Source organism: Chinchilla lanigera, unplaced genomic scaffold (assembly GCF_000276665.1).
Source record: "Chinchilla lanigera isolate Chin_1 unplaced genomic scaffold, ChiLan1.0 scaffold00059, whole genome shotgun sequence".
NCBI classification, from domain to species: domain Eukaryota; kingdom Metazoa; phylum Chordata; class Mammalia; order Rodentia; family Chinchillidae; genus Chinchilla; species Chinchilla lanigera.
In genome coordinates this window covers 6301984-6313508 of record NW_004955460.1, presented here as the reverse complement: position 1 = coordinate 6313508, position 11525 = coordinate 6301984, and the positions used below count along the sequence as shown (strand labels likewise).

The 11525-nt window shown below is 42.2% G+C and overlaps 1 protein-coding gene across 4 annotated transcripts in view; it reads right to left on the bottom strand.

Annotated features, from left to right (window-relative positions):
- Window positions 1–11525, bottom strand: part of Elmo1 (engulfment and cell motility 1) — a 535944-nt gene that overhangs the window by 267262 nt on the left and 257157 nt on the right. For all 4 annotated transcript variants that reach the window (XM_013521230.1, XM_005397755.2, XM_013521231.1 and 1 more), the window contains exon 14: window positions 1600–1704. In XM_013521230.1, coding sequence (XP_013376684.1) covers window positions 1600–1704 — 105 coding nt within the window. The remainder of the gene's footprint in view (window positions 1–1599; window positions 1705–11525) is intronic.

Sequence of the window (11525 nt, the reverse complement as noted above, 5' to 3'; positions counted from 1 at the left end):
TTTTGGTTTTTCTCCGGTACCGGGAACCGAACTCACGACCTTGCGCTTGCCAGGCAGGCGCTTTTGCCGCTGAGCTAAATCCCCAGCCCCCAACAGGTAATATTTCTGAAGAAATCAAAGCTTTCAAATTTGCGTATATAGAGAAATCACGTGAATTTAAAATATGTTGCCTAAAGAGACCACAAGGGCCTGACAAGACTGTATTCAAGGCAGCACCATAGGTGGTTCAGTTTTTCACCATGGAGGCTGCCGCAGAGGTTACTGGTTTGGGACAGTAGCTCTCCACCATTCACGAAAGATGCCCACATATTTCCAAATGCCCTTGGGGATATACTGTCCAGCTGAAAGCCATCAGGTGTCTTGTTTAGAGAAGAAACCATGGCCCAGACAAAAGGACTTGGCCACGTTTAAGTCCCTGGACAGTGAGTGCCACAACTCAAACACAGGCCTCCGGGAAACAGTGGCACTGAGAAGCCAGCAGAGAATGTCAAAGTAGTGAACATCCTGTGATTTGATCTTCAGCTCTGGCTTACTCTTCCTGCTTTAGGTAATTTATTTTATCAAATACTTCCTAGCTGGGTGAGGTGGTAGAGGCCTGTAATCCCAGCGCTCTGGAAAGCTGGGCCAGGAGGAAGGCAAGTTCGAGCCCAGCCTAGGCAACTTAGAGAGACCCTGTCTCAAAATTTAAAAAGGCTGGGGATATGGCTAAATGGGAAGGCCCTGGGGTCAGTACTCAGCACCAAAAAGGAGAAAACAAAACTAAAATCCTCTTTAATCTTAAACCAGCCATCATTTTAACTCCTTGCCAATTCCCCTGTCCCCTTTCCTCACTTCCCTCTCTGATCTCAGACTTGGATCTGCCCTTCGTCGTACCCCATGCATGTGGCTTCTGCTTCCTGAGCACAGGCGAGAGGGGTCATGGGAAACCTGAGCTCCAGCTGTGCAACCACGGTGGACAGAGAAGCTTTCCACATCACTGTCGCCTCCGGCTCCATTCGCTCACGTTTTGCCCTCTCCACAGGGCACTGCCCGTTTGGCAGGTGGCCTCGTCTGTATCACAGAGGAAAGAGAGGCCTCCCCTTCCGCCTTTCCACCAACTAACTACCTTAGTCACTGGACTTGACCAGTCTGCTCTAAAACATGAGAAGTGTTTCTCTCTCCCTTTCCGCTTCCTCTTTGTTTATCTGATTGAATCTGCAGAATCAGATTGAAGAGAAGCAATGGACAGCAAAAGCCTCTTCCCAACTTTAGGAATAGACTAAAGGGGTCCCCGCTACATTTGAGTCATGGAGACTCTTGATAAAGAGTTCATTTCTGTTCTTTGTTATTTAAGTCTTTCTTATAATTCAATATTGAGTATACAAAATGTTTTTCCAGTCTTAATTTTACCTGTATAAATGGAAAAAATTTTAAAGGTTAAAAAAATCCCTGATTTCAGTCCCCCTGATCAATGTCTTTTAATTTTAATGTTTTGTTTACTGAGTGATGAATGCCAAAACACTAAAGCTATTTGTCTAAAGGTAACCCCTCTGTATTTGAAAGTTTGCAATTGGAATTCAGTAGGAAGCTTAAGGATGTGAACGTGGCCTGCAGGCTTACCCGGATGTAGGCATCCTGGTGGTGCTTGGCAAAGTACAGCATGTTGTCCAGAGCCAACATTCCGGGAGGAGTCTGGGTGAAGTCCATAGCGGGGTTGACATGATTCTGGGGTGAAAACAAAAGATTCCAGGAGGTTAGTTCTTCAACAGTCTTCACCTATCCCCAGGGACTGTTTTTTTTCCTCAAGATAGAAGTACTACAAGGCAAACTCCAAATAACCAAATCTGATGAGCTTTTCTGTATCCATAGAAATGACTGGAAGTAGAAGAAAGACATCCCTCAGCCTTACAGGTTCTGCAAAAACCAGCTTTAATGCCAGGTTTGGGAGGCCCAGGGGAAGACTAGCAAAGTAGGATAATTCTTAGACATGTCACATTGTGAGACTATGAAAATAACAAAGAAATTGTATTTCTGGTGCCTCAGTGAAACAAAATTGACAGTATCTGGCATGAGAAACTGGGACAAAGCCACATCTCTGCCATTTGTCTCTGGTACAGACTCCAGGATGCCTTATCTACCCCCTGCGTTCTTTGTCCTCATGTGTGAGGTGAAGTATGGCCTTGCTTGCTAAGGAGAGTTGAGAACTTGGGCAGATTACACCACCCGCAGCGTCTAAGCAAAGACAGTGGATAGAATTCAGGTGTCCACAGGGTCCTGACATCTCCCTGCTGTCAAGGGGCATGCCTGCCATCACAGCCCCCATATTTGGCACAATGGAATATGTGACATGTGTCTAATTAGGAGCAGGCCTGGCAGAACCCAGTTCTCTATGTGCATGAGATCATCCACTGAGCCTCACAGGGACCCTTATTCAAATAGCAAGCTCCAGTGCAACATTCACCCCTGAAAATGCACATCATAAACCACCCTGAAAATGCAAATCTAAACAGTGAATGATTAAAGGAAAGGCAAGCTTTTTTTCCATGTCAAATAGATGAAAAGAAAGTAAAAGACAATTTGTTGTTGCAGTATAGAAATACTACTGAAATGTGCATGTTGGTTTTGTATTCTTCAACCTTTTGGAATTCATTTAGTACTTCTCTAATGGTATTTGGATGAAGCTGTTAAAGCTTTCTATACATAAAATCGTGTCATCTGCAAACAAGAACAACTTGATTTCCTTCACCCTAATTTGTATAGTTTTGATTTCTTTCTCTTGCTGAATAGCTCTAGCTAGTACTTCCAGTACCACACTGAATAGAAGCTATGAAAACAGGCATCTCGTGTCACCACAAAAATGGCACTCCATGGAATAACGCAATTGTTAATTAACTATGTTTAACTATCCCATAATGTGTACATATTTCAAAACACCATGTTCTACAAGAGAGACATCACACAAGGTTAATCTGTCAGTAAAAAATAAATAAATAAATAAATAAATGGATAAATGTGCTAAGTACTAAAGAAAGCTGTTTTTACCTCATGACGCACATAATTTACATGAAACGATATAGTTTCATTTTGATCCCAAATATTTTAATAAAATCCTTGGATCTCTTGTTTGTTAGGTAAGTTTTGGTTAACAGTAATTTTTTTCTAATTCTGATACAGTAAGGAACACCTTTTTATTCACTTCACCAAGGTTGAAACTGCCCACACTTTTCTACATTATTTAAGCGTACATCTGAACTGTCTTTCCCACACTGATTTGAAATTTTGTTTATAAGCTAATAAATACCAGGAACCATGAGGACTGTGCTGTCAAGGGGCACAGCTCTGGGTTCAAGAGCACCCCTGTTCACCACATCCATCCAACACTGTGGCACTGCAATGATTTCAACACTTTATTTTAATATTTTACGCCAATTCATTTGTTAAAATGTTGGGAAATTTAAAAAATGCCAAAGTACTACTATCAGTCATAAAGATATATCCCATAAAATAGATATAATTGTAACAAAGAATGAAAACCATTCAGTATGTCAAAGGCAGTGCAGTTCAATCTTAATGTGACATTACGGGAGGAAGAGGGTCCCATTCATATTCAGTAGTAGGTAAAAGGGAAAATAAAATACTGGAAATAAAGAACATAGTATTAAGTCTAAAAAATAACGTATGTAAAGATTTTATATGTTAGTTATTTAACTGAGAATAAAGGAAATGAATTGTACATAAGTTGGTTACTCTGGTACATTAGATCTTCACGAACATTAGTGACATATAAAAGGTTGCTATTTGCTGAGGCCTTTCTGGGTGCAGCATTATTTTGCACTTGCCATATATTAAATTTCATAACACCTTGATCCAGTATTACTGCTAATATTCCCCTTGTACTGATGAAGAAACAGAGCCATTTTAGACACCTTTTCCCAGCACCTCACACCCGGCACTGGCTGAGCAGGCAATGTCTTCTTTGGATAGTGTATCTCACCAATTTTTTATCCCTATGGTTTTCCTTCCAACCAGGTTAGCAACTGAATGCATTTTATTTTGGTGCGGCTTGCATTTAGACTTTACATAGCCTGATAAGTTTATTTGGCAGACAATTAGACTCATCAATATTAGCCGTCATACAGCCTGAGCCCGCCAACAAAGGAGAGTGAGCCAGATGTCAAAAGGAAAAACATAACATTTATTTCAGACCTAGTTCTAGGATTGGCCTATGAGCCTATTCTAAAAATAAATACATGAAAAAGAACAGCAAGTAAACAAATTAAGTTTTTAAAATTTAACTCCATCCCCTCCCTAAATTATGTGTTAGTGAAACTGACCAGATGGGAGATCCTTGTGACTCAAGAATCATGATGTTTGTTTAAATTTTGCACCCACAATCCCCTGGAAGCTTCTTCAATCAATCACACTCTTCCTCAGGCACGTGGAGGTACCAAATAGGACATTATTGCACTCAAACAGTCCTTACAGATAAAAATAATAATAATATGCACTTGTAACTTGGTTTCCAGGGCTGTCTGTGGGTCCCAAAATCTGGGGATACTAGTAAGTCTCTTCTGTATACTGGATCAGTATTTGCACTTGGCCTGTGCATATCTACTATATACTATAAATCAATTACTGTACCTAATGCAATGTAAACTATGTAGTGGAGATAGCGGTCATACTGCATGGTTTGGGAAGAATAACTAGCAACAAGTTTGCACATGATCAATAGGTGTGGAGTATTTATAAATATTTTCAGTCCACAGTGGATTAAATCTGTGGGTGAGAAATCCATGGATGAGGGGGCTAGGGCTATAGTTTATTGCTAGAGTTCTTCTAAAGAATCAGACAGCTAATTATTCCATCACCTTGATGAAATACCAGGTACTATATGGCAGGCATTGTGCAAATTCTTACATGTATGCAAGCTCTTAATCTTCATAAGACCCTCACAAGGTCAATGCTATCATTATCTTCCTTTGACAAGAGGGAAACTGAGGCAAGGAGAGTTTGCCAGCTTCTCCAGCATTTCAGAGCCATTAGCTAGCAAACTGAGAGCGTGGATTTAGAGGTGGAGGTCGGTAGTGTTCGCTGACCAATCTAAATGCAGCAGATTTGACAAAGACATCCAGTGTGCTTCGCCAGTTGTCAGTCCTCCTCAATCAACATTGCTCCCTCAGGCAGAATGGGCCTGTGATCCATTCTCTTTAATAAAAGCTATAATTTCTCTACCCCTCCCAGACATTATAACAGACTAAAGTCTCACTTTTGTTCAATGAACCGTGCCCTAATTGTCTCCAACAAATAGGTTCATACTAAACAAAAGCCAATTAGAAAACTGCTTTTGATTTTCAATGATTTGCTCAAAATTGAGGCATAATTATGCTTTAGATGAAAAAAAATTCTGTAGTTGAAGGTTCATTATGTCTCTTTTTTCTTTCTTTTTTTTCTCTCTCTCTTTCTCTCTATTCCCCTCCCGTTATCCTTCCCTCCATTTCTCTATCCTTTTGACTCTAGCTATCACTTTGCTAGCCTCTCTTTCCTTGAAATGATCGTTTTGTTTCCTTTTCTTGATTTTAATAGCCAGTGAAATAATTTTACAGCCGTGAGTTTTTGATACTGGGGAAAAGAAAAGAATTACAGGCCACAATATGTATAGACTTTCTGTACTGTGACAAAAATACTCCGAGAAGCTAGCAAGGCCGAGAGCTCCCCCCACCTTTCTTATTTATGAGATGCTCTGGGTACAGATTTATTTTCATTTCTTGTTCCATGTTATTTTTTTCCACCTATCATGAAATGGGAGCTGCAAGAGCTTTGATAAATGGCTTGAAATTTCCCTTGTTTTACTGCAAAGCCAGTGTACCTCTGTACATCCTTCTGAAACGTCATTTGTTAGTTCCCACAGAAGTGCTGCTCCGTGAATCACAGCAGACAGTTCTCAGCCCCTGGAGAAAGGGGAATGGCTGCTTCTTTTTCCAAAGCACCAAAGTTTGTCACTTGAAGAATGTGGCTCCCACCAGCTGGAGACACCATGAGTTATTTTATAGCGGGCACCCTATGTGCAGTTTGCTATCTACGTCCTGGAAATCGGTTTCTCTTCTGCTACCCACTGGCCAGTTTTATTTTTTGGGGCTAAATTATTTCAACCATACATCAAGGGAGGGTTTTAAGCTTTAAGACAGAAAATCTCTATGTCTGTTCTGGGCCACATACCATTGAGGAGAGAAGGGTGGACTGTAAATATAATCCATGCTGCCCCCTTACTTTATAGATGAGGAAACCACATTTCCGGCGGAGAAGAATGATATTCAAACTTGTGTGGGCATCCACCTCCTGGCGAGGGCACAGTCGTGCAACAACTGCTGGCAACCATCCCAGAGTCTCTGATTGGTTATGCTGGGGGTGGGGCCCATAGATTTGCATCTCAACTAAATCCCCAAGTGATGCAGTTCTTGTGGTAGGTGACCACACTTTGAGACCCATTGGAGGACAGAATGATGCATTACAAATCACATCACAAGAAGATCCAGAACCCAGATCCAACAATTCCCTGAAACCCACATGGTACCCATTCCACCATGGTTTAACTCACTAGGTTAAATATTAAGTACACTTGCTATTCATCTGCGTGGTGTGCAGACATCTCATCCATGAAACAAATTTCTTTATCCCAAAAAGGGAATTATAATTTAGAAGCCTCTCACTTATTCTATTGCTCAAATTTCTAACTGAAATAATACATACTAGCACCTCCACGGGAAGCTGTATAATCAGTCAATATTCTCTACCCTTGAGTGCTTCCTGGTTGGGGAAGTGTGGGCTGGTCCTAGCCTGAATGATTTTTAAATGATCTGTGTTTTTCAATTACCAATGCCATGCTAGTCCTTCATTAGTGTGGAAAATAGAGATGATTATAATAATGCCTGCCAGATGGCATATTGTGAAGGCCTCTGAGGATTTAGTAGTTAATATTGGTATTATATGAGTGCCTACATTTGCTGCACAAATACAGCATTAAAAGAAACCTTTAAAGCAAATCACACTGAGTGAATATGCATCTAGCCTACCGAAGCCCATTGAAAGATATTCCCTGAGTCTGGCTGTGTAAGGTCACATTCTCCAAGCAGAAGCAGGGTCACCCAGGAGCTCTGTAAACTCCCAGGTCTCCTTCCCCTCACCTGCCTACCTAAGATGAATAAGTATGATGGTGCTTTGACTGGCATCCTGGAGCAACAGTCCTCGACATGATTGCACCTGAAAATTCTCTAGGGAAGGAGACTAACAGATAGAGGAGGAAGGAGAGGGGGATCTAAAAAGAATTAAGACCTGTTATATGCATGCACCAACTGCCCATGATGTACTGCAAATATGTACTAATAAAAATTAAAAGAAAAAGAGAAACTCTGTAACTGGGAACCAAACAATTGAACTCATAAAGCTGGATTCAAATGTCCAGGCAAGGTCAGGAATAACTTTTCTAAACGAGTGGTCCTCAAATTCATGAAAGTATCAGAACCTCCTAAAGGACTGACTACAGCCCAGGTTGCTGGCCCTCCTCTGATGTTTCTGGTCCAGGAGGTGTGGGGTGAAGCTCCACTTCTGCCATTCACACCCATCTCCACATGCTGCAGCTGGTCTCTGGGCTACACTATCGAACTACTGCTCTAAATCGCAATAATCAAGTGCAAGAGAGGTTAGGGACCTCTGCTCCCTAGCTGATGAAGCTGAAACCTTGGCTTCCCTGTACTAAGTTTTAGGTGAGGAACCTATTCTTATTGGAATGACTGCTTTATACAGGACATTTATTCTCCAGCTTGACACGAGCTCACTACCCTCTCATCTGATACACTCACACATTTATATGAGGCTCTCAAAAGCATCTGACTTCACAACTCTAAACTAGATCAGTCTTCCCAACACAGCATAGCTCTATTATGTGCCCATAAACCCTACATATTCAGAAGGTAAGTGGATCATGGTGGTGTACTTATCAGGGGATTAGCTCACTGACAAGCTCACAGATGAATGTTTTAGGAGGTAAGGCCTGGTCAGAACAGGCCAGTAACTGGGATATGACCTGCAGGGTAAATTGTGGTCCTCAGCCCATCCCTTCCCTCTCTGCTTCCTGGCTGCCCTGAGGTGAGCAGCTGTACTCTTCCAGGTCCTTCCACCAAGACATTTCTGTTTTTTGGAGCCAGCTGACCACAGACTGAACCCGCTGCAACTATGAGCCAAAGTAAACCTCTCTTCCTTTAAGTTGTATGTGTTACGTATTTTGTCTCTGCAACAGGAGAGTGGCTAATATAGTTGTAAAGGTCCCTATAAGTAACCTGTAGGAATTTTAGATTCTGGTCTTTACCCCTCTCCATAAAATCCAAGAAAAATCAACAGTGTGGGGAAAACAGACAAGACAGTCTAAGAATTTTGACTTAAGACTAGGAGAGAAGACAAACACATGTTGCGGACCAGAAAATACCTGTTAAGTAAGTATTACCATTGCTAGTAGTAGGCACTGAGCCAAGGATGCTAGATGCATAATTTCAGTTGATCTTCCCAACTCTTCCACTAGGCAAGTGCTGGGAAAAGGGGAAAGGTTCTAATCCTCCAGATGAAGGTCCAAATTCACAACTTGAGTAAGATCATAACTAGTAAGTACAGCGTCACCACTATAATTTCATAGCTGTTTTTCTTACTTAGATGAAAAAGGTCTTTGGAGACTTGGAATATGGGCCCTATTAACAAGAAGGCACTTAATCACAGAAATGTAAAGCCTGATAAAAAAGATTTCTTAGAAATTTAAGTACATCTACAGAATAAGGAAAAATTGGCTTATAAGCAGTTCATAAAAGCCCAGCTCCTCATCATTAATATTTGATTCTCTGAGCTAAAGTACAAAGAATTGTCACAAAAGAAACACCCAGCAAGCCGCTCAAGATTCAGGCTGACAGATTCTAAGCCACCTCAATCACCCGCTGTACCTTGCTCTTGGCCACGCAGCCTTTCCTTCGTCTGGCCTTTTTACACTTCTGTTCTTCTCTCTAATTCCCTTTAGCCTCCTGTTTCCACCTGGCCCTCCTCCCCATCTCTGTGTCTCCAGCTTGGTAATTTCACAATTAAGATGCTGAATAGCACCTCTGGTTCCACTGAGCCCTGGAAGCATCTCCAACTGCTTACTGTCATTATAAGGATGTCCTCCCTGGGGATGTTTTGCAGCCTAGGACAGCTCACAACCGTTCCTGTGACTGACAATTAAGACAGCAGAGAATGAGTCCAAGAGGAGTCAATGTCACATGGCAGCCAAAAGAACCACAAATAAGAGCATAATAAGAAGAAAGGCAGTTCCAATGCACAGGGATTGGGACAGGTCCCATGAGGAGAGAGCACGCAGTTATGGAGGCCACCCTGAAAGCCAACTCCTAACACACAGGAAACCTGCATCAAAAAGTGGCCAGAGAAGCAGAATTGTCAGAAGAAGAAGCATGTTGAAAAGTTGGAAAAAAGACTTCCAAGACTTAGTCCAGTCTAAGAGGTGGTGTGGTGGAGGGGATGGGATAGGTGGGAGTCACACTGTTGACTGTCTTCAGATCTCAAAAGAGGTTTTGATATAATTCTGTGTTGTTATAGCGAACGGGCTTAGCGGAGACTTTCTGAATTACTTAAGTAGGAGCTGGGGTGCAGCCTGGACACTGCAGAGAGAAACAAAGGGGCCAACAGCCTTTATGCCTTGTGCCCCCAGCCCATCCTCTCATCAGAAAATTTTGGATTCCTATTTCTGTGCAGAGCACTGTGCCAGCCAGATACATTTTACCCAAAAATGACATTAAAGAAAACATCTTGCCTGCCTTCAGGGAACTTGTACTTTAGAACTGAATAACAAAAAGCCTTAAGAATTCAGCTTTGAGGCCCTGCAGCATCTGCTGTCTCCTGTGACCTGTAGGACGGGAGATGCGCTAGACACTGCTGGGAACTCTGGAAGCTGAAAATGGCCTCTGGAAAGATGAGAGTGGTAAACAGCAGCAAATCAGCCTCTCAGAGTTTTGGAATCCATAACAACTTGGGGAAGAAAAGCAGGGAAGTGGAGCCTTGGGACCCAGGAAGGATCTGAAGGTGGAACTAAAACTCACAGGGAAAGTGAAGAGAGAAACCACAGTGTGGAAAAAAGGAGGTGGCAAACTGCACTTTCTCTCTGACTCCCAGCTGGAGGTACCAGAGAGGAGGCTCCAATCTACAGAGATACAATGAGGTCAGGTGACAGCAGAGGTCTCCAGAGAGAAATGCACCAGGACAACAGAGTCCCAGATGCTGTGAGCTATAGGAGCTGGTCAGTGACTCCAGTCCAACTGTCCCCTGGAGAAGGTGCTTGGCCAGACACCATTTTAGGGAGGGGTCCACTGAACCCAGGACCTGGAGCAGCTATGGATTGGCTATATCGCAGGGCCCTCAGCCACAGTGAGGTACAACATGGGATACATCCAGGGTCAGGGAGCCAAGGTCAGGCCAGGAAGGAACACCCAGAGTGTTGTAGGCTGACCAGTTAAGACCCCAATCAGAGGCCAGGATCAGCACAAATTTCTGTGGAGTTGAAAGCACCGGAATAGAGACCTCACCCTTTTCCTACTGCAAGCTTGCTAGGATCATCCAGCATGGATCTGGGCTCTCTCTGCCTCCTTTGTCTATCAGTGACAGCAACATGCCCGGAATTGGACACTACTATAGAACTGTAGACCCCAGAAATAACCAGAGGCTTGAGATTACAGAGAAATCTTTTTTCTTTTTTCCTTTTTTCTTTTTGTCTTGATTGTTTTTGTTTTTTCATGATTGTGATCACTGTTTTTGGTTTCTTTGGTTTTCTTTAATTCTTATGTTTGTTTTTTTTTTCCTTCTTTCCTTCCCTCCTGTCTTCTTTGCCAGTTACCCAAAGCTTGGGTAATCTTCCTCTGTCCTTTAGCCTTGTTTCTAATCTTTTTCTCTTCTTTTATTTCTCTGCTTTTTCCTCTTATCCCTTCCAAATGTTCTCCTCTGTTGGTAAAAAGTTCAGCTTTCGATAGGTGGTCATGGGCACACACACACATGACACACACTCATAAATAACATCACATGTGCCCATAGTACAGATTCTATACCAAGAGTGCTGGATTTCAGGTAAAAAGAAAAAAAAATGTTTTCAATTACTCTTAAAATGTCAGAAAAGTCCATGCCCCACTACACACACAATTTGTGAGAAGCTGGGTCAGCTCAGCTGCTCCCTGCATTCTCTTGAAGAGGCACGGTGGAGGCTCTCTGAACTGAAGGATGAGTCAGAGTACAGTTTATTTGGTGCAATGATTCAATAGTCACTTCACAGAATTATCATCAAAACATAATTAAAAATGTCTTGGGGAGTAGATTTCCTTTAAAATGAAGCTGGTTATAATTTTTTAAGAACAGTCTTATTGGAGACCCCTGCAGTGAGTCTCAATCTCCTGTCAGGTGTTATAGGGCATGGGAGAGAGAGAGAGAGACAGAGAGAGACAGAGAGACAGAGAGAGAGAGAGAGAGAGAGA